At 42.8% G+C, this 22,933-nt stretch overlaps 3 protein-coding genes and 1 long non-coding RNA gene across 4 annotated transcripts; 1 reads left to right on the top strand and 3 right to left on the bottom strand.

The window, feature by feature from the left end:
- Positions 1-503: 503 nt before the first annotated feature.
- LOC106563463 (sororin-B) lies at positions 504-4,163 on the bottom strand. The gene is made up of 5 exons (XM_014129070.2): positions 3,822-4,163; positions 3,288-3,355; positions 3,101-3,169; positions 2,496-2,984; positions 504-1,323 (listed from the first exon to the last, which is right to left on the bottom strand). Exons 1-5 carry the CDS (start codon positions 3,853-3,855, stop codon positions 1,243-1,245), a joined length of 741 nt encoding a protein of 246 aa, XP_013984545.1. The 5' UTR covers positions 3,856-4,163; the 3' UTR covers positions 504-1,242.
- Positions 4,164-8,295: 4,132 nt separating this feature from the next.
- Positions 8,296-12,230, top strand: LOC106563464 (zinc finger protein-like 1). The gene is made up of 8 exons (XM_014129071.2): positions 8,296-8,612; positions 8,879-8,995; positions 9,112-9,223; positions 9,332-9,525; positions 9,786-9,861; positions 10,087-10,293; positions 10,530-10,653; positions 10,862-12,230. Exons 2-8 carry the CDS (start codon positions 8,894-8,896, stop codon positions 11,046-11,048), a joined length of 1,002 nt encoding a protein of 333 aa, XP_013984546.1. The 5' UTR covers positions 8,296-8,612; positions 8,879-8,893; the 3' UTR covers positions 11,049-12,230.
- Positions 12,231-15,797: 3,567 nt separating this feature from the next.
- On the bottom strand, positions 15,798-16,476 carry LOC123725258 (uncharacterized). Its single transcript, XR_006757762.1, has 3 exons — positions 16,392-16,476; positions 16,003-16,185; positions 15,798-15,888 (listed from the first exon to the last, which is right to left on the bottom strand). It is a non-coding gene; the product is annotated as an uncharacterized lncRNA (long non-coding RNA).
- Positions 16,477-18,629: 2,153 nt separating this feature from the next.
- Positions 18,630-19,768, bottom strand: LOC106563468 (phospholipase A and acyltransferase 4). The gene is made up of 3 exons (XM_014129081.2): positions 19,552-19,768; positions 19,269-19,365; positions 18,630-19,008 (listed from the first exon to the last, which is right to left on the bottom strand). The coding sequence occupies exons 1-3, from the start codon at positions 19,603-19,605 to the stop codon at positions 18,707-18,709; spliced, it is 453 nt and encodes a 150-aa protein (XP_013984556.2). The 5' UTR covers positions 19,606-19,768; the 3' UTR covers positions 18,630-18,706.
- Positions 19,769-22,933: the final 3,165 nt, after the last annotated feature.

Genomic DNA, 22,933 nt, shown 5'->3' with positions numbered 1-22,933 from the left:
ATGAGGGAGGAAAATTATGTGGATATATTGAAGCAACATCTCAAGACATCAGTCAGGAAGTTAAAGCTTGGTCGCAAATGGGTCTTCCAAATGGACAACGACCCCAAACACACTTCCAAAGTTGTGGCAAAATGGCTTAAGGACACCAATTCAAGGTATTGGAGTTGCCATCACAAAGCCCTGACCTCAATCAAATAGAAAATTTGTGGGCAGAACTGAAAAAGTGTGTGAGCAAGGAGGCCTACAACCCTGACTCAGTTACACCAGCTAAGTCAGGAGGAATGGGACAAAATTCTAAAAGCTGAAATAAATCATTCTCTCTACTGTTATTCTGACATTTTACATTCTTAAAATAAAGTGGTGATCCTAACAGACCTAAGACATGACATTTTTACTAGGATTAAATGTCAGGAATTGTAAAAAAAACTGAGTTTAAATGTATTTGGCTAAGGTGTATGTAAACTTCTGACTTCAACTCTATATGAGAGGAATAAATAATGCCATTTAAACTAATATTTTATATGTAAAAACTGTGATGGAAGAAGCCACAATGAGAGGGTGAGAGCACCCTCTAGAGAACAAATGTGATAAGGGAATGCATGACATACAGGCTTCAATCAAATCCAAAAGCACAAGTTCTGAAATCATAGAAGGACATGACAATCTGCCATGATAAAGATTCTTAGTTTGGACATCTTCTGTCCCAAATTCTAACACTTAAGAAATGAACAAAGTAAAAAGCAAAAAACAAACAGCTATAATCTCAACATCACAGAAAATGCTTTGAAAATAAATCTTACAAGTTAAAACACACCGATGTGTGTAATCCAATTTACAATGATTTAACAATCATTTAAAATATAAAAGGGTGCTCCTCAACACAGGATAATGTCCCTGTGACCTAATGAAGTTGTCACCTCAAAAAGAAAAATCAACCTATCAAAGTGACAGGAACATCAGTGAAGATAAAGCCAGTTTCTAAGATTACACAACTCGTATTAGGTCACTTTTTAAACCAATCTCACATTTAGAACTTTGAAAAAGCCTACATTTACATTTCTGTATTGTACATTAATCCTGTTTGTTGTTCCCATAGGTGCCATATTTATGCAAATATCAACTACTTTCGCACCTCATCACCTTTGACATGCAATCATAGAAGTGTAAAAAGTTTACTTTCTCCAATCTTGGCAAAAAGGATTTCTAGTTACATGTCAAAGACTTTGAGGATGACCTATGAGTTTATTCCACCACCAAATCAAATCCTTCCGCCTCTTCAAACTCCGCATTCATCTTTGCCGCAAGGTCGTCCAGCTCCGCCAGCTGGGTAGGAAGGAAATGGAAAAGTAGATCAACACAAAGGTACATATGCTATAGGGTCTTACACATCTCCATCTTGAAAATAGTTCAAGCGAGCAATAAGTGTTACTTTTCATATCTTGATGGTGTTTGGCCCTGTCTGGGGGTATCGTCGGACAGGGCCTTAGTGTCTCCCAACCCCTCCTGTGTCAGCCTCCAGTATTTATGCTGCAATAGTTTGTGTGTCCGGGGGCTAGTGTCAGTCTTATATCTGGAGTATTTCTCCTGTCTTATCCGGTGTCCTGTGTGAATTTAAGTATGCTCTCTCTAATTCTCTCTCGGAGGACCTGAGCCCTAGGACCATGCATCAGGACTACCTGGCCTGATGTCTCCTTGCTGTCCCTAGTACACCTGGTCATGGTGCTGCTCCAGTTTCAACTGTTCTGCCTGCGGCTATGGAACCCCGACCTGTTCACCGGACGTGCTACCTGTCCCAGACCTGCTATTTTCATCTCTCTAGAGACTGCAGGAGCGGCTGAGACACTGAATGATTGGCTATGAAAAGCCAACTGACATTTACTCCTCGACAATCACTGTGGCGATTATTATTATTATTATTATTATTTGACCCTGCTGGTCATCTATGAACATTTGAACATCTTGGCCATGTTCTGTTATAATCTCCACCCGGCACAGCCAGAAGAGGACTGGCCACCCCTCATAGCCTGGTTCCTCTCTAGGTTTCTTCCTAGGTTCTAGCCTTTCTAGGGAGTTTTTCCTGCTTCTACACCTGCGTTGCTTGCTGTTTAGGGTTTTAGGCTGGGTTTCTGTACAGCACTTTGTGACATCAGCTGATGTAAGAAGGGCTTCATTAATAAATTTGATTGAACGTACACTGTAGTCTACTATGGTTAAGTTGTTTATCAAGGTTGTCAACAGTGACCGCAGTAGTATCATATGCCCTCTTCTCACAGAATCACATTATTAGAAACCAAGACTGTTCTCAGGCAGGCGTGGTTATAGCTAGATATGTTCAAGTTGTGGAACATTTTAGCTAACCCTATTCATAATTGTCCTAACCTGCTGCATAAGTTATCCTAACCTCCTACATAGTCACATCTGCTTGTCAAATCCATCAGACCTGCCCTGAGAGCAGTGGGTATCCACTAATGCGATACAGTTATGGTCTAACTTACTTTTATTTGAGGAACCTTCTTCCTCCTCCTCTTCTCCTTTACCACAGCAACTCCAGGGATGTTGACATCTGGCTCAGGAGAAGCAGCAGCACTGTCGTCCCCTTCTAGCAGGGTGAAGGAGCTAACCCCACAGAATGACTTGGAGGCCTCAGGGCCCACCCTGGACTGCTCCACCTTGCAAAGAACCTGGGGTGTCTGAAGCTTCTCAAACCCAAACAGGGTCTCCCGACGCAGAGATGGGGGGGACAGGTCAAACGAACAATCCCCTAGGCTTAGGCGGCTGTAGGACCGACGCACCTTCTGTGACCATGCTGACTCCTCAGGGTTCGCTGCAGCTTGGGGACAAGGTGGTGAGGGGGCCAAGATCGGGAAGAGCATGGTGGCTTTTGGTGGAGGAACCTGGGCAGGTCCTGGGATTGAAATTTTGGCCTTCTTCAGACTGCCTTCAGACAATCTTTGTTCATTTTCTTTGTTGTCCTCTGAGGGTACCTGAAACAAAAGCAATTGTGCACATATGACTGGGCTGATATGAAATAACAGGACCAAACATATTAAAACTATGCAGCTTATTCTGTAAATGAATTTGCTGTGTTCTTTCAACTCACATTGAATTGTGTTTTCTTGGGTGCAATCTTCCTCACAGTGATGCTGCGTTTCACAGTGTCCGTAGGAGCCTGTGGATTACGGTAACATTATATATAGTTAGACAAAGATGCTTGCAGGATGCAGTTTAACTACGTCAAAAGGTAAATTGAAATGTTACTGGTTGTGTTGACAAAAGGTACTACTTACTGAGTTGGGGTCATTTTGATTTGGAGAGGTCAACCGCGCTGACCTCCTTCGTGGCTGGCTGGTAGAATCTAGTATAAGACAAAGAATGGCCCAACTATCAACAATATTGGCTCATTGGCTTCCCTTTATACAGCTAACAATGATGTGAGATCTTTAGTTAGCAACATGACTTGACTGGTCCCTTGACTGATAAAGTCAATTGACTGGTAAAGTTGAAGTGACGTTTTTTTTGTTATCTAAAAACTTGGAGTAATGTCGAGATGTTGTGAAGATCCAGCTGTATGCCTCAATATGAAGACTACCATCTATTTCCATAATTGTAATGTCCATCTTCGCCATTGATTTGAGATTGGTGCATATAGATAGCTGTCTAACTGAGTCTGCACAATAGGCACCATTTGACATTTTGACTGATTTAGAATAATCTCGCCATTGGAGTGAACCACACATCTGCTAATTACAGACAAGCACTACTATAAACAGAAGCACTTCTCTAAATTAAGAAATAAAGAACAAAATAGCAAACATACTGACCAGCCAAAAAGGTTTGATGTGTCTCGTTGCTCATCCTTGCCGTCTGTCCAACTTATTTACTACCGTTAATACATGAATTCGGTGGGTGATTAGCTAGCAAGAATACACATGAACGTTATCTGGCTAGTAGCTATCGACAACAAGCTAGCTGACTTGATTAATTAGTAAAACAAATTATTAATTCATCAGCAAATAAATATATCACACAAGCTAACTAGGCAACAAATAACTAATGCAAAATTACGACTGAATAACTTGATAGTAGTTCATTTTGATTTAACTTGTCAGTCCTCAAAATTTTCAAAATTGCCCGCCTGGAGGTACCGGAAGTGACATTGAGTGCAGTTCCTGTCCGTTATTTTATCTTTCTTTTTAATTTGATTGAACCTTTATTTAACTAGGCAAGTCAGTTAAGAACAAATTCTTATTTACAATGACGGCCCACCAAAAGACCTCCTGCAGGCGGGACTAAAAATACAAACTTAAATAAAATATATAGGATAAAACACACATCACGACAAGAGAGACAACAAATCAAATCAAATCAAAGTTTATTTGTCACGTGCGCTGAATACAGCAGGTGTAGACCTTACAGTGAAGTGCTTACTTACAGGCTCTAACCAATAGTGCAAAAAAGGTGAAAAAACACATAATAGAACAATTGGTTGGGCACCCGTAAAACTGCTGCCATTTCTTCCAGCGCCATTTTAGATCCTCCAAACACAACGCTATCTAAAGAGAGACCTAAAACAACAACATAGCATAGCAGCAACACATGACAACACAGCATGGTACTGTAGCAACACAACACAACATGACAACAACATGGTAGCAACACAACATGGCAGCAGCACAAACATGGTACAAACATTATTGGGCACAGACAACAATACATCATGCAAAGCAGTGTTGGGGCTGCGTCAATTCAATCTGGTATCAGAACAGAATTTAACACTAGGCTACTGAATATATTTTCAGCTGTTTATTAATAGAATTAGTCAAGCAGAATAAACGGTAAATACAATCTTCATATATACGGGTTCACTGTAACACCTCGCAGGGCAAACAGAGAACTGAGTGACACATCCTTTGCTTTTCATTAAATACTCTGACAGAGATAGTTCCTGCTCACTGCTGGCCTGTCAGAGGGAGGATGAGCGTGGTTTAAACTTACTCATCCTATCGTTGGCGTGCAGGCTGGTCCCAGCCTCTAGACGCATCTTTGTTGCCAAGCATAGTTGTCTTCTAGCTTATCTTCATGTGTGTACCCGAGAGTCAGACACCCAAGGACAGTGTCTGTTTTATGCTACAGTTAGGACAGTTTCTGCTTTTGTGCTACAGCTATCTTCCATTCTACCAGCCCCTCCCGTACACCTGTCCTTGAGCGGCCCCACAACCAGGCATTGTGTGTGTGTGTCACGAGTCTACTCAGCCTACACTCCTACTAGCCAGCAACCCTCCAGTTAGTCATGTCTATTATATGTTGCTCAATCTATGTTAATACAACATAAACCTCTTAGTGCATTACAGTCCGTTCATACTTAGGCCTACATCTACTGTAAATGGTAATGCATCACATCTAATAAGTTAAATAAAACCCAACAGCAGACACAACTGTCAGTAAGAGTGTCCATGATTGAGTCTTGAATGAAGAGATTGAGATTGAGATAAAACTGTCCAGATTGAGTGTTTGTTGCAGCTCGTTCCAGTCGCTAGCTGCAGTGAACTGAAAAGAGGAGCGACCCAGGGATGTGTGTGCTTTGGGGACCTTTAACACACTAGAGCTTGAGGTAGGGTTAAGAGAGCTTGAGGTAGTCACCTCATACAAGTACTTGGGAGTATGGCTAGACAGTACACTGTCCTTCTCTCAGCACATACCAAACCTGCAGGCTAAAGTTAAATCTAGACTTGATTTCATCTATAATAATCGCTCCTCTCCTCTTTCACCCCAGCTGCCAAACTAACCCTGATTCAGACTATCTTACCTATGCTAGATTACAGAGACGTAATTTATAGATCGGCAGGTAAGGGTGCTCTCCATTCGGCCATCAGATTTGCCACCAATGCTCCTTATAGGACACATCACTGCACTCTATACTCCTCTGTAACTGGTCATCTCTGTATACCCGTCGCAAGACCCACTGCTTGATGCTTATTTATAAAACTGTCTTAGGCCTCACTCCCCCTATCTGAGATATTTACTGAAGCCCTCATGCTCAACATACAACACCTGTTCTGCCAGTCACGGGGAGAGCGGCATTCTTACCAAATCACATGTATTTTTTTATTTAACCAATATTTAACTCGGCAAGTCAGTTAAAGAACAAATTCTTATTTACAATGAGGGCCTACACCGGCCAAACCTGGATGACGCTGGGTCAATTGTGCACCACTCTATGGGACTCCCAATAACGGCCGGTTGTGATACAGCCTGGCCTTTCTTTTGGAGGTGTTCTTCAGAACCTTTTACTTCAGCACTGCACAGATACTAAATTAATGATAAATATGTGATTCTATCTAAATAAATATACAAGTGTATTAGAATTAGACAGATTAATTATTTTATTTTACTAGGCAAGTCAGTTAAGAACAAATTCTTATTTTCAATGACAGCCTAGGAACAATGGGTTAACTGCCTTGTTCAGGGGCAGGACGACAGATTTGTACCTTGTCAGCTGGGGGATTTTAACTTGCAATCTTTCGGTTACTAGTCCAACGCTCTAAGCACTAGGTTACGCTGCTGCCCCAGGGCTTGCAAACTATTACAGACTACAAAGGGAAGCACAGCCGAGAGCTGCCCAGTGACACAAGCCTACCAGATGAGCTAAATAACGTCTATGCTCGCTTCGAGGCAAGTAACACTGAAACATGCAGGAGAGCATCAGCTGTTCCGGACGACTGTGTGATCATGCTCTCCGCAGCTGATGTGAGTAAGACCTTTAAACAGGTCAACATTCACAAGGCCGCAAGGCCAGACGGATTACCAGGACATGTACTCCGAGCATGCGGTGACCAACTAGCAAGTGTCTTCAATTACATTTTCAATCTCTCCTTGTCTGAGTCTGTGATACTAACATGTTTCAAGCAGACCACCATAGTCCCTGTGCCCAAGAACACTAAGGTAACCTGCCTAAATGACTACCGACCCATGGCACTCACGTCTGTAGCCATGAAGTGCTTTGAAAGGCTGGTCACCCATTCCAATTTGCATACCGCTCCAACAGATCCACAGATGATACAATCTCTATTGCACTCCACACTGCCCTTTCACACCTGGACAAAAGGAACACCCATGTGAAAATGTTATTCATTGACTGCAGCTCACCTGGCATCACTAAGCTAAGGACCCTGGGACTAAACACATCCCTCTGCAACTGGATCCTGGACTTCCTGACGGACCACCCCCAGGTGGTAAGGGTAGGTGACAACACATCCGCCACGCTGATCCTCAACACGGGGGCCCCTCAGAGGTGCGTGCTCAGTCCCCTCCTGTACTCCTGGTTCACTCATGACTGCATGGCCAGGCACGACTCCAACACCATCATTAAGGACCGAGCACGCCTCCATTCTCATCGACGGGGCTGCAGTGGAGCAGGTTGAGAGTTCCTTGGCGTGAAGAGGGCACGACAAAACCTATTACCCCTCAGGAGACTGAAAAGATTTGGCATGTGTCCTCAGATCCTCAACAGGTTCTACAGCTGCAACATCAAGAGCATCCTGATGGGTTGCATCACTGCCTGGTATGGCAACTGCTCGGCCTCCGACCGCAAGGCACTACAGAGGGTAGTGCGTACGGCCCAGTACATCACTGGGGCCAAGCTTCCTGCCATCCAGGACCTCTATACCAGGCGGAGTCAGAGGAAGGCCCTAAAAATTGTCAGACTCCAGCCACCCTAGTCATAGACTGTTCTCTCTGCTACTGCACAGCAAGCGGTACCGGAGCGCCAAGTCTAGGTCCAAGAGGCTTCTAAACAGAGGCTTCTACCCCTAAGCCATAAGACTCCTGAACATCTATATTACCTCAATTAACTCGACTAACCGGTGCCCCGCACATTGGCTCTGTAATGGTACACCTTTATATTGTTATTTTATTGTTATTTTACTGCTGCTTTTTAATTGTTTGTTACTTTTTTGTAACTTTCTTTAGGTATTTTATTAAAACTGCATTGTTGGTTAATAAGGGCTTGCAAGTAAGCATTTCACTGTAGGGTCAACACTTGTTGTATTCGGCGCATGTGACATAACATTTGATTTGATTTTGATTTTAATTAGTGAATAAATCGAACTTTAATGTGGGTGAGGCTGACACGCCCATTAAGTGCGCCAACGTTTCTTTCTAAAGTAAAATAAAATCTAATTGATGATCAGCTCTCGCCAAACCAATCGTAACATGACAACCTAAGTTCAAACTGTAAAACCTGAACGTGGACCAGCTGGTATAAAATGTGGGTCCCTGGCTAGAAGGGATCCATCTTTTGTCAAATTAACGTCAGATTTGATTTTTCGAAGCAGGTTAGGATAATTAACGTAGCAGGTTAGGATAATTAGGTAAAAGGTTAACTAAAATGCAAAAAAATACAAACTTTTGACTTTTAATTTGAATAAAAGCTGGATCCTTTCTAAACATTACCGTAGATGTTCCGCGTTTATATGACATCATTATTCTGCGACTGCCGGAAGAGACGTGGCAAAATATCCGCTTCTGAAAACATTCGCATTTTCTAGCTTTAGTTATTTGTACAACCTTTTCCTTCAAACGATAAATCATCGAGGAGAAAACTTGTGTGACAGGTAAGGTTCAGTTAGCTTACAACTAAAGCCACCCGAAACGCATCTGATGCTCGTGAACTAGCTTAGCTAACGTTAGCTCTAACTATAAATCTACATTATCAATACATACAAGTAGTGTCTTGCACCTATGCAATATGTAATAATCAAACTACATTTGAACCATGAGTAGATTTGCCTTGGTTATCAGACTATTGCTTAGTTAATAGCTATAACGTTAACTAGTTATGTTGTTGCTGAAGCTTGTTTTGGTGATCACTTGTCTACAGAACGACAGACAGACCATGGGTCTGTGCAAGTGTCCTAAGAGGAAGGTGACCAACTTGTTCTGCTTTGAACATCGGGTGAATGTGTGTGAACATTGCCTGGTCTCCAACCACAACAAGGTCAGTGGATGGGCAGCTCTAAGTACCCAATGTGTCATGTTAAATTAAATATAGACCACATAGTAGCTGTGTTTGCCACTAAACGAAAGTATTTTCTCTACCTGTCTGATCACAAGTGTATAGTGCAGTCCTACCTCCAGTGGCTTCAGGATAGTGATTACAACCCTAACTGTCGACTGTGTAATAACCCACTGATCTCCCAGGATACTGTCAGATTGGTCTGCTATGGTAAGAATGTCAACATCTAGGATAGATCCTTATTGCTGTTGCTTGATATTACTGCTGTATGGGATTTGCTCAAACCCTCTGGTTCATTGCTCTTTCTCTCTATCCAAGATGTATTCCACTGGGCCTGTCTTCATCACCTGGCAGCCCGGTTGCCCCTACACACTGCTCCTGCAGGATACCAGTGCCCCAGCTGCCAGGGTCCAGTGTTCCCCCCCTCCAACCTGGCCAGCCCAATAGCTGACATGCTGAGGGAACAGTTGTCCTTAGTCAACTGGGCCAGAGCTGGACTAGGCCTACCTCTGGTGAGGAATATGGGTGGGCTGAGTCACACTAGCAGTCAGGGACATTGAATAGTGACAAGGGGGATACTGGTTCAAATGCTGGCTGACATTCAGTTGTATATTATATTAGTGTAAAATATTGTATGTTAGCGCTTAAACAGAATTAACTTTTTAGGACCCCATAAATCAAGTGTTTCTTTTAGAGAGAAGACACATATATTATGAAATAGGTATTCTGTGACAATTCAACTCTAACAGGTACATAATTTCTCCACTGCAAGATTGAAGAACCTGTAAAAGCTATTCAAGACAGCACACAGGATGTCACTGACTATGCTGACTGGTCCACGGTTGATGGTAAGTAATTGTTTCTGCTGTTGATACTACCTTATTGGTCCACAGTAAGGGAGCATGTCTTGCAACTGAATGTTGCAATACATAATAATATATGCGATTTTATCAGATATGTTTTTTTATTTATCCAGGGCGTCATGACATATGCTAAGCTAAATGTTGTAATTGTTTGTTTGAATCTGGGAGTTTACTGTAACATTTTCCTTCCCTTCTCCCCTACTCTGCTAGCACCAGCATTGGAGCCTACTGAAGCTTACCCCACCCACTCCTACGCCTCCCAACCACACCCTAGCCTCGCCCCTACTCCAGTTCCAACCACAGTACAGGAAGATCATGGAAGTCTCCACAACAACGGGGAGATGGTGGCTCATGAACAACACTCTTTGGTCGACATGATCACTGCAACCACCAGTGACACCATCACCCTACACACAGGTAAAGGACTATGAATGGTACCCAGGTTTAGTGGAGCTATCTTAATCCTAACCATTACCAGCCACACAGTGTTGTCATGCCATACATGTTAGTCCAAACCTTAGCCTCAACTCTAATCCTAGTTCCTGACATTTTTGATGACGCATCTGATATTCCTTACGTAGATGCAGGTGTATAATGTATGCTGTATCCTCATATATTTGGTTTATTCATTTAATGTGAATTATTGCTTCCAGCATCATCCCCAAGGAAGATCTATGACACTAGGGACTCTGGACACAGCTCTGTGACACAGATCGACTTTGATGACGACAAGTACCGGCGACGACCAGCACTCAGCTGGTTTGCACGGATTCTCAAGTCAGTAGTGTTACTAGTTATTTAAAGTTTTGCTTCATTTTGTTATTACACAGCAAGTACATCTTTCCTAGCAAACCTCCTTGCATACGGACAACAGTATTTGACTTACATTTTATAGATCCGATTATCTATTACTCTGTCTCCAAAGGTAGAGTCCTTTTTCCAATTTCTTTTAACTCTGAAAATGTAACTTAATTTGTGTTCTCAGAAACCGGGCAGGTTCCAAGAGGACAGGCCTGTCCTGGAAGCAGAGGGTCTTCATGCTCCTTCTGGTTGGAGTTCTGGGATTCTTTACCTTGATCATCATTATGGCTAAACTGGGCCGTGCTTCAGCCGACTCCGACCCCAACTTAGACCCCCTACTAAACCCCAACATCCGAGTGGGCAACAACTGACCAGCACCCACCTCCAAGTCCTAGTGAGTGTTGAACATGGGGCCGATATAAGTCCATCTAAGAATGGTGGGACCAGTAAAGGCAGAGAGATACCTTCTCTCTCTCAGACATGAAAGAAAAGAGGATGGGATGGTGCATTTTGTCCTGGAAATGATGGCAACCTTACACCCTTCTTCCTTCTTTGGGATAGGCAGGTGCAGATTTCCTAAGCATCTACTTCTCAGAACGAATAGGATATATAACCGGGTGTGTGTGTGTGTGTGTGTGTGTGTGTGTGTGTGTGTGTGTGTGTGTGTGTGTGTGTGTGTGTGTGTGTGTGTGTGTGTGTGTGTGTGTGTGTGTGTGTACACACTTTCAAACTTATTATTTACATTGCTTTTAGAGCTATATGTACAATTAATTTATATATATTTTGACCCACTCCACATCAAATGAGATTGCAATGTTGGAATGAATGGTGATGGGGAAAACAGATTTTCACAACAGAAATACTGTATTCTATGACACACATGGCTTTTTGCAATATCTGCTAAAACAAAGGTATTTTTGAAGGGGGCATCAATAAGTTCAAGTTAATTGACTGAGTGTGAGGTTTGTGTTGAATTGGAAGAATGCTACGTCTGATATTCACTTACTGTATTGTATGGTGATTAAATGAGTCTGTAAATATAGAAATTTAATGAGATGGTAGTGTGTGTTGTGTTGAACTGGAATAAATGTTTAACCAATTCTCAAATTCTGTATGCAATATACGTTCATATTTTGTGGATAAACAAAATGTACAACAGATACTGTGAGGATATTCAAGTAGTGGTTAACTAATTAGACATTGGTCTTGGTTTAGCATTAAAATGGCAAATGCAGTCTTAAATCCACAAGTGCCCTGTGCTCAGACACTCTTTGATAGAGTCATCTACTGTCTCCTGAGTTTGAAGTGTTTAGAAAGGTATTAGTGGGTGGGTGTGTTGATGGGACCTCTAAAATAAGTACAGTGCATTCAGACAGTATTCAGACCCCTCAACTTATTTTCCACCTTTTTTATGTTAGACTTATTTTAAAAGGATTAAAGTTGTTTTTTTTTTTTCTTCTCCAATCTACACACAATACCCCATAATGACAAAGCCAAAACAGGTTTTTTGAAATTTTTGCAAATGTATTAAAAATAAACTGATATCAAATGTACATATGTATTCTGACCCTTTACTCTGTAGTTTGAAGGACCTTTGGCAGTGATTACAGCCTTGAGTCTTATTGGGTACAAGCTTGGCACACCTGTATTTGGGGAGTTTCTTCCATTCATCTCTGCAGGTCCTCTCAAGCTCTGTCCTGGTTGGATTGGGGGGTGGCTGGGCCACTCAAGGACATTCAGAGACTTGTCTTGAAGCCAGTCATGCATTGTCTTGGCTGTGTGCTTTGGGTCGTTGTTCTGTTGGAAGGTGAACCGTCACCACAGTCTGATCTTCTGAGTGCTCTAGAACAGGTTTCATCAAGGAGCTCTCTGTACTTTGCTCCGTTCATCTTTCCCTAGATCCTGACAAGTCTCCTAGTCGCTGCTGCTCAAAATGATGTTGACACCACCATGCTTCACCATAGGGATGGTGCCAGGTTTCCTCCAGATGTGACGCTTGGCATTCAGGCCAAAGAGTTCAATCTTGGTTTCGTCAGACCAGAGAATCTTATTTCTCATGGTCTGAGAATCCTTTAGGTTCCTTTTTGACAAACTCCAAGCGGGCTGCCATGTGCCTTTATTTACTGAGGAGTGGCTTCCTTCTGGCTACTCTACCATAAAGGCCTGATTGGTGGAGTGCTGCAGAGATGGTAGTCCTTCTGGAATGTTCTCCCGTCTCCACAGAGGATCTCTGGAGCTCCGTCAGAGTGATCATTGGGTTCTTGGTCACCTCCCTGACCAAGGTCCTTCTTCCCCGATTGCTCAGTTTGGCCGGGCGGCCAGCTCTGGTAAGGGTCTTGGTGGTTCCGAACTTCTTCCAATTAAGAATGAGGGGGGCCACTGTGTTCTTGTGTACCTTCAATGCTGCAGAACTTTTTTGGTACCCTTCCCCAGATCTGTGCCTCGGCACAATTCTGTCTCGGCGCTTTACGGACAATTCCTTCGACCTCATTGCTTGGTTTTTGCTCTGACGTGCAATGTCAACTGTGGGACCTTATATAGACCGGTGTGTGCCTTTCTAAATCATGTCCAATCAATTGAATATACCACAGGTGGACTCCACTCAAGTTATAGAAATATCTCAAGGATGATCAATGGAAACAGGATGCACCTGAGCTCAATTTCTAGTCTCATAGCAAAAGGTCTGAATACTTGTGTAAATAAGGTATTTGTTTTTAATATTTTTAATAAATTAGAAAAAAAAATCTAAAAACGGTTTAGGCTTTGTCATTATGGGGTATTGGGTGTAGATTGAGGAATTGTTTTTTATTTTATCAATTTCAGAATAAGGCTGTAATGTAACAAAGTGGAAAAAGACAAGGGGTCTGAATACTTTCCGAATGCACTGTATATATGTTTGAGAAGTCACATTTCTGTATTGAAATCAAATTTCTACACCACCTATATCAGTCTGCTGTTAGTATATATCTCTGCACTTTTCTCCAAGTGACATTAAACACGTAAAAAATGTTGAGGAACAAACATCTCTCTTGCTGATGCTTTCTCTGCAGAAGACAATTCTGTCAGTGTAACAATATGTCGTTTTTGAGGAATATGTGCTTTTGCTAAAGCAAGCATACACAAAAGAATCCCAACCATTACGTTTTTCTATACTGTTCACATATTTCTCAATTCAAATATATGTAAATATACTGCTCAAAAAAATAAAGGGAACACTTAAACAACACATCCTAGATCTGAATGAAAGAAATAATCTTATTAAATACTTTTTTCTTTACATAGTTGAATGTGCTGACAAAATCACACAAAAATAATCAATGGAAATCCAATGTATCAACACATGGAGGTCTGGATTTGGAGGCACACTCAAAATTAAAGTGGAAAACCACACTACAGGCTGATCCAATTTTGATGTAATGTCATTAAAACAAGTCAAAATGAGGCTCAGTAGTGCGTGTGGCCTCCACGTGCCTGTATGACCTCCCTACAACGCCTGGGCATGCTCCTGATGAGGTGGCGGATGGTCTCCTAAGGGATCTCCTCCCAGACCTGGACTAAAGCATCCGCCAACTCCTGGACAGTCTGTGGTGCAACGTGGCGTTGGTGGATGGAGCGAGACATGATGTCCCAGATGTGCTCAATTGGATTCAGGTCTGGGGAATGGGCGGGCCAGTCCATAGCATCACTGCCTTCCTCTTGCAGGAACTGCTGACACACTCCAGCCACATGAGGTCTAGCATTGTCTTGCATTAGGAGGAACCCAGGGCCAACCGCACCAGCATATGGTCTCACAAGGGGTCTGAGCATCTCATCTCGGTACCTAATGGCAGTCAGGCTACCTCTGGCGAGCACTTGGAGGGCTGTGCGGCCCTCCAAAGAAATGCCACCCCACACCATGACAGACCCACCGCCAAACCGGTCATGCTGGAGGATGTTGCAGGCAGCAGAATGTTCTCCACGGCGTCTCCAGACTCTGTCACGTCTGTCACGTGCTCAGTGTGAACCTGCTTTCATCTGTGAAGAGCACAGGGCGCCAGTGGCGAATTTGCCAATCTTGGTGTTCTCTGGCAAATGCCAAACGTCCTGCACGGTGTTGGGCTGTAAGCACAACCCCCACCTGTGGACGACGGGCCCTCATACCACCCTCATGGAGTCTGTTTCTGACCGTTTGAGCAGACACATGCACATTTGTGGCCTGCTGGAGGTCATTTTGCAGGGCTCTGGCAGTACTCCTCCTGCTCCTCCTTGCACAAAGGCGGAGGTAGCGGTCCTGCTGCTGGGTTGTTGCCCTCCTACGGCCTCCTCCACGTCTCCTGATGTACTGGCCTGTCTCCTGGTAGTGCCTCCATGCTCTGGACACTACGCTGACAGACACAGCAAACCTTCTTGCCACAGCTCGCATTGATGTGCCATCCTGGATGAGCTGCACTACATGAGCCACTTGTGTGGGTTGTAGACTCCGTCTCATGCTACCACTAGAGTGAAAGCACCGCCAGCATTCAAAAGTGACCAAAACATCAGCCAGGAAGCATAGGAACTGAGAAGTGGTCTGTGGTCCCCACCTGCAGAACCACTTCTTTATTGGGGGTGTCTTGCTAATTGCCTATAATTTCCACCTGTTGTCTATTCCATTTGCACAACAGCATGTGAAATTTATTGTCAATCAGTGTTGCTTCCTAAGTGGACAGTTTGATTTCACAGAAGTGTGATTGACTTGGAGTTACATTGTGTTGTTTAAGTGTTCCCTTTATTTTTTTGAGCAGTGTAGTTCATTTATCTATGAACACACACTTGTAGGCCTTATATCATGTCATACTGATCATTTTCACATGGCAACATGTCCTCTGATAAATAATGATGACCCTTGCAAGTGGTCTCTGTGTCCTGAGGTTGAGGTGATTCATTTATTGGTATCTCAGAACTGCTCTCTTCTGTACTGGATCATAAGTAACTCATAACAGAAGCGAGTGATGAAAACGACCAAGTTAAAAACTAGAAAAAAGAGAGAAATGAAGGCGCTCATGTCAAACAGTAACTGGGGCATGCAAAACAAATAAGCTCTGTATCTCTAAAATTAGGAGTGATGAACATGCAGACATTGATTGACTCACAGACTGACAGTAGGGCAATGAAGCCCATCTTGCGATTTCCTGCTTGGAGTGAATACACTGAGCCCATCAGTGACCAGTAGAAACTCACCACCTGAAAGAACTGAGTAACAAATAAATATCAGGGATTGTCTTAATATCAACCTGATATCAATACCCAGACAAAATATCTCTATTTTCATATATCAATGATAATTATCAAGTGAGAAGTAGCCACCAGTATGGCCTCTGTGTGGTGCTGGCTTGGAAAACTGTTGTCCTTGATAACAAAGTGCAGGATGACATCAGCGACTAGTAGGCCTAGCTGAAAGATGCAGAGGAGCAGCGACATGGTTGTGTACAGCCCTCTCTTTGACACAGACAGGGAAAACAGCCATGCCATCAAAGCAGAGGTGTTGCCCTGCTCACAAAATGGATGAGATTAGAACAAGCATTTTCTGTATTTGAATATAAAATAAGGATCATGAGTAACTGGATCTAGGATAAATATCATTATATGATTAGATTTGTAAAGCATCGTCTTTGTCCAGCAGATTGTAAGACATTTACTATTTATGTATGTGTGCATTGATTTGTGTGTAAAAGGAGAAACAGAACATAGTTTACATTCTCGAAGAGGTCACCACTTTCTGCCATGTCACAGACTACTGGTGGCCCACTCTTGAGAGACCTAGACCGACACTTGCACAATGATACAGATTCTTGGACTGGATAAAATTGTCCCAACTTGTAATTTGGCAGCACACCTACTGTGATGAAGTGTGGATCTGTCCGAAGGTAATAGAATGTTCATATTCTCCAGCTATGACATCACAGAAACGTCAAGAACCAAGATTCTAAATATTGGACCAAAAGAAACATTTTTGTCTTGAATCTTTTCATTGTAATGAACACAAGCCTATTTACAAATAAATAGAAGGCTCTGGGCATGGAAAGGGGGATACCTAGTCAGTTTTACTTTTGAATGCATTCAATTGAAATGTGTCTTCCGCATTTAACCCAACCCCTCTGAATCAGAGAGGTGCGGAAGGCTGCCTTAATCCACATCCACGTCATCGGCTATAATGTGTGTAGTGAAGGGTCCTCTAAATTAGAAATATGTACTGTAGTCATACCAAGGGTGTAGTTTTTAATGAACAAAATTAAAGACTCACCAATCAGAAGAATGAAAATGACATTTGATTCACCATCATAGAGTTTAATGTGATTAGACAAAAAGCTACTTTTTCATGTGTCAATAAAACAAAACATTAAGAAATTCATCATGTACAATCTGTCAACAATCATGCATGGAATCACACCACATATTTAGGCCTACACACTGTCTGTGTAACAATACATAGGACAACAGGATAGGCACTCAATCTCCTTATTGTTCTGAAAAGCTGTAGTTTTCCTAAAGAGGGCCAATCAATAAGATTAGCAAGTACACTATTGTATCTTTGACAAGAGGCACACTGTCAACTAGAAATGTATGCATTAATTCTATAAATTTATGACATTATCCTGGTGAGCAGGGTTTCCCAAACGCGGTCCTGGTGCCCCCCTCACCCGGGTGCACGTTTTGGTTTTTGCCCTAGCACTACAAAGCTGGTTCAAATAATCAACTCATAATCAAGCTTTGTAGTGCTACGGCAAAAACCAAAATGTGCACCCAGGGGGAGGCCCCAGGTGTCACGCCCTGACCTGAGAGAGCCGTTTTTCTCGGTTTGGTTAGGTCAGGGTGTGACATGGGGTGGGCATTCTATGTGTTGTATGTCTATGTTGTCTTTTTCTTTGATTGGCCGTGTATGGTTTCCAATCAGAGGCAGCTGTCATTCGTTGTCTCTGATTGGGAATCATACTTTGGCAGCCCTTTTTCCCCACAGTCAGTTGTGGGATCTTGTGTTTGTGTTGCATGTGTTTGCACGCTTAGCTTTTCGTTCGTTTTATTGTTTTTGCTGGTTCTCATTTATCAATAAATATGATGAACCCAACTCACGCTGCGCCTTGGTCTCCTCCTAATGACGAACGTCACACCAGGACCAAGTTTGAGAAACCCTGTTATAGGGGTCAACTATTAGGCGAAGGGCAGAAAAGAAAATGCATGTATCTAATTGACTTACAAATAGCCTACCAAATGTCGGGAATTATACCCCCTGTCCAAAAAATGTTTTTTTGCTGTCTCTGCATTCACCCCAGAGGTAGATGGAGGAGGGTGACTTGAAGGTTCAAAGGAGTATCCTCTTTTGTTTTGACTTCACACAAGAGATGTTTGACGCTGCATTCAGGGCCTTCATGCCAATCTCCACTGCTCTAACACCTACGCCCAGAGCATAATATACCTGCAAAAAGAGATTAGATCATAACAGTAACCACTAAGCGATGAGAAACACCTATCCCCAAATAAACTTGTTTTCAAATGCAAATAGAGACCTCATGTCCTAAACAGAATGATTCTGAATTTTTTTCCCACTAATAGATCAGCTCTAATGTGATTAGTGGAAAAAATATCAGAATTGGGCTGCCTGTCTAAACGCAGCCATGTGGGCTTTAATATGTAACATGCATCTTCCATTTTACAAGGTAGTGTCTGATTATCTGACTAGTCTTCTTGGTCAGGTCAACTGTTCCTAAACTGAATACATTTTTACTTAACCAGGCAAGTCAGTTAAGAACAAATTCTTATTTTCAATGACCCGGACGACGCTGGGCCAATTGTACGCCGCCCTATGGGACTCCCAATCACGGCCGGTTGTGATACAGCCTGGATTCAAACCAGGGTGTCTGTAGTGACACCTCTTGCACTGAGATGCAGTGCCTTAGACCGCTGTGCCACTCGGGAGCCCATTAGTCCAGCTTGGCAACTGGCACAAACAATAAACCAAGGCATAGACCAAAAGTATTGCTTTACCAACATCACAGGATATGTCATGATATCCTCAGAAGGATATCATGATTGTCAGCACACACACCTGCCGGGACTCTCCCTTCCCATATCTCAGCTCTGTGACAAAGTGTTCACAGTTTCCCCTCAGGATGCAGTAAGGCATCTCCAGGCCCAGCAGGCTGCGGGCATCCCTCAGTATGTCATAAACACTCCGGGGTTTGTGTTTGCCATCCAGCAGGTTGTTGACAAGGAACCTGTCCTTCCCCACTATCTCCTCCAGGCTCTCCTTGGTCACAACGGCTGTGTCACACAACACAGACACTAGGCTGTAGGCACCAGCCCCAGCTGCCTCAGCTTAGGTAAGAGAGGTAGGATCAGTGGGGTGAGGCAGGGGCATGTGAGAGTGGAGGAAAGAGCAGAAAGGAAAATCTTAGGAGGGTGTCAGAATCAGATCAGTGATGTGTACTATGTTTTTCTGATAGTTTATATACAATTTTATTAACATAATCATAAGCATATTTTTTCTAGGTCCATGAATCCCTTATATGTGTACTTTATAGGCTTCTCTGTGCCATGACATCCAGTATTAAAGATTAGGAGCAAATTGTACTTACTGGGGGGACAGAGATGGACGATGTAACCTTCTCCAACATACAAGGCCCAGTGCTGATAGGCCCCCCGGAATATCTCAATCAGGTCCCCAGGTTGAGGCTTTGTTTGATATTGACAACACAATATCAGATTTTTACATTACAACTGGCAATTAGTACACTACGTAATCAAGTCTATATTCAATGTTAATTTGGTATTTGACAAAGATTACCCCACAAGCACAACAAAAATACCAAAGCAGGTCTGTCATCAAGTCAAATACACTGCACGTTGTTACTGACTTACCATTATTGAGACAATGTCATTCCTTTTGATAAAATTGTGGCAAAAACATAACATATCCAGGTTTTGATTTGTTCTTGTGTATACTGTATTTATCCAGCATGTGAAAAAAGTTCATACTTGCAATATGCTCCCCTGTTGATTAAAACAGACATGCTAACCTAAAGGCTACTGTGTTTTGCTTAGGCTACTGTGGATCAAGCCATTAATTGGATTTTCACAGTCTATTTTAGGTAGTAAACACTGATCTCTGACTGTTGGAGTAGTACTTGTGAGTTGTGTTGAGCGGACCTCTCAACATATGGATGGTCTTCAACTAGAGTTTCCTTTGTCAATGAGATAATCTATGTAAATGTTTCATGGTAATGAGTGATTGGTGCCTTCCTGGGACCATCACATTCCACTGTTAGATCAGGTTTGGCATTGAAATGATGTAACATGTCCGGTGTATTATGGCTGGCTTCTTTTATGAAACTTTCTTCTTGCCTGTTATGGATTGTTCATAAAGTGATCATAAAAAGTAACAACAATCCATACCAGGCAAGAAGGAAGCAGCAACGATTTAAGCGCTGCAATACAAATTACAAATGTACATATAATTAGTATTTTTTAAATATATATTGAAAATGTTCAGACCTGAATTTGGAAAGCAAATACGGTTATATCAACTATAGTTCAACTTTATTTTTTCTTTAACCTTTATGTGACTAGGCAAGTCACTTAAGAACAAATTCTTATTTACAATGATGGCCTACCCCGGCCAAACACTAACCCAGACAACTCTGGGCCAATTGTGCGCCGTCCTATGGGACTCCCAATCACGGCTGGTTGTAATACAGCCTGGAATCAAACCAGGGTCTGTAATGACACCTCTAGCATTGAGATGCAGTGCCTTAGACTGCTGAGCCACTCGGAAGCCTATACTCACAACGAGTTTTAAACTTGAAAGCCTTTCTATACAATGTGTGCTCATAATGTTGCTAATGACTATCCAATAGTAGAAGGAATTCAATTAACCATAATAAAAAGCCATTGTACAACAATCTTTAAAAAATATACATATATATTTCACCTTTATTTAAACCAGGTAGGCTAGTTGAGAACAAGTTCTCATTTACAACTTCAACCTGGCCAAGATAAAGCAAAGCAGTGCGACACAAACAACAACACAGAGTTACACATGACATAAACAAGCGTACAGTCAATAACACAATAGAAGAAAAAAAATAAAGAAAGTCTATATACAATGTGTGCAAATGGGGTGAGGAGGTAAGGCAATAAATAGGCCATAGTAGCGAAGTAATTACAATTTAGCAAATTAACACTGGAGTGATAGATGTGCAGATGATGATGTGCAAGTTGAAATACTGGTGTGCAAAAGAGCAGAAAAGTAAATAAAAACAATATCGGGATGAGGTAGGTAGATTGGATGGGCTATTTACAGATGGGCTATGTACAGCTGCAGCTATGTACATCAGTTAGCTGCTCAGATAGCTGATGTTTAAAGTTAGTGAGGGAAATATAAGTCTCCAGCTTCAGCGATTTTTGCAATTTGTTCCAGTCATTGGCAGCAGAGAACTGGAAGGCAAGGCGGCCAAAGGAGGTGTTGGCTTTGGGGTTGACCAGTGAGATATACCTGCTGGAGCGCGTGCTACGGGTGGGTGTTGTTATCGTGACCAGTGAGCTGAGATAAGGCGGGGCTTTACCTAGCAAAGACTTATAGATGACCTGGAGCCAGTGGGTCTGGCGACGAATATGTAGCGAGGGCCAGCCGAATAGAGCATACAGGTCGCAGTGGTGGGTGATATAAGGGGCTTTGGTGACAAAACGGATGTCACTGTGATAGACTCCAACCAGATTGGAGATGTTTAATATGAGTCTGGAAGGAGAGTTTACAGTCTAGCCAGACACCTAGGTATTTGTAGTTGTCCACATATTCTAAGTCAGAACCGTCCAGAGTAGTGATGCTAGTTGGGCGGGCAGGTGCGGGCAGCGAACAGTTGAAAAGCATGCATTTAGTTTTACTAGCGTTTAAGAGGAGTTGGAGGCCACGGAAGGAGTGTTGTATGGCATTGAAGCTCGTTTGGAGGTTTGTTAACACAGTGTCCAAAGAAGGGCCAGATGTATACAGAATGGTGTCGTCTACTTAGAGGTGGATCAGGGAATCACCCGCAGCAAGAGCGACATTGTTGATATATACAGAGAAAAGAGTCGGCCTGACAATTGAACCCTGTGGTACCCCCATAGAGACTGCCAGAAGTCCAGACAACAGGCCCTCCGATTTGACACACTGAAATCTGTCTGAGAAGTAGTTGGTCAACCAGGCGAGGCAGTCATTTGAGAAACCAAGGCTGTTGAGTCTGCCGATAAGAATGCGGTGATTGACAGAGTCGAAAGCCTTGGCCAGGTCGATGAAGATGGCTGCACAGTACAATATTTTATCAATGGCGGTTATGATGTCGTTATGATGTCGTTTAGTACCTGAGGCTGAGGTGCACCCGTGACCAGCTTGGAAACCGGATTGCACAGCGGAGAAGGTACGGTGGCATTCGAAATGGTCAGTGATCTGTTTATTAACTTGGCTTTCGAAGACTTTAGAAAGGCAGGGCAGGATGGATATAGGTCTATAACAGTTTGGGTCTAGAGTGTCACCCCCTTTGAAGAGGGTGATGACCGCGGCAGCTTTCCAATCTTTAGGGATCTCGGACGATACGAAAGAGTGGTTGAACAGACTGGTAATAGGGGTTGCAAAAATGGCGGCAGATAATTTTAGAAAGAGAGGGTCCAGATTGTCTAGCCCAGCTGATTTGTACAGGTAAAGGTTTTGCAGCTCTTTCAGAACATCTGCTATCTGGATTTGGGTGAAGGAGAAGCTGAGGAGGCTTGGGCAATTAGCTGCAGGGGGTGCGGAACTGTTGGCCGGGGTTGGGGTAGCCAGGAGGAAAGCATGGCCAGCCGTAGAAATTGAAATTCTCGATTATCATGGATTTACCGGTGGTGCAGTGGGCAGCTGGGAGGAGGTGCTCTTGTTCTCCATGGACTTTACAGTGTCCCAAAACTTTTGGGAGTTAGAGCTAGAGGATGCACATTTCTGTTTGAAAAAGCCAGCCTTTGCTTTCCTGCTTTCCATGATAGCACACTCCAAAGTTTGTCAAACTTCAGAAATAGTCTAATGTTGAGTCCATGCCACATGGTATCTTTCTCATTTCATTTTAGACAGTACCATTCCTATCTTTTCCATTAATTTGGGATGGACTCCTGGGCTACTTTCAGTCGCCAAAAGTTGCAAATAGAAATGACATGAACGAATAGAGCCGACGTGCTTCCTGTTCTACATAGTATATTTCTATCTGAACGTTCCAAAACCCCAACGTGTTTAATGCGC

This window comes from Salmo salar, chromosome ssa11 (assembly GCF_905237065.1).
Source record: "Salmo salar chromosome ssa11, Ssal_v3.1, whole genome shotgun sequence".
Lineage (NCBI taxonomy): Eukaryota > Metazoa > Chordata > Actinopteri > Salmoniformes > Salmonidae > Salmo > Salmo salar.
Note: the sequence above shows the minus strand (reverse complement) of the source record. Positions and strands in the feature narration are given on the sequence as shown.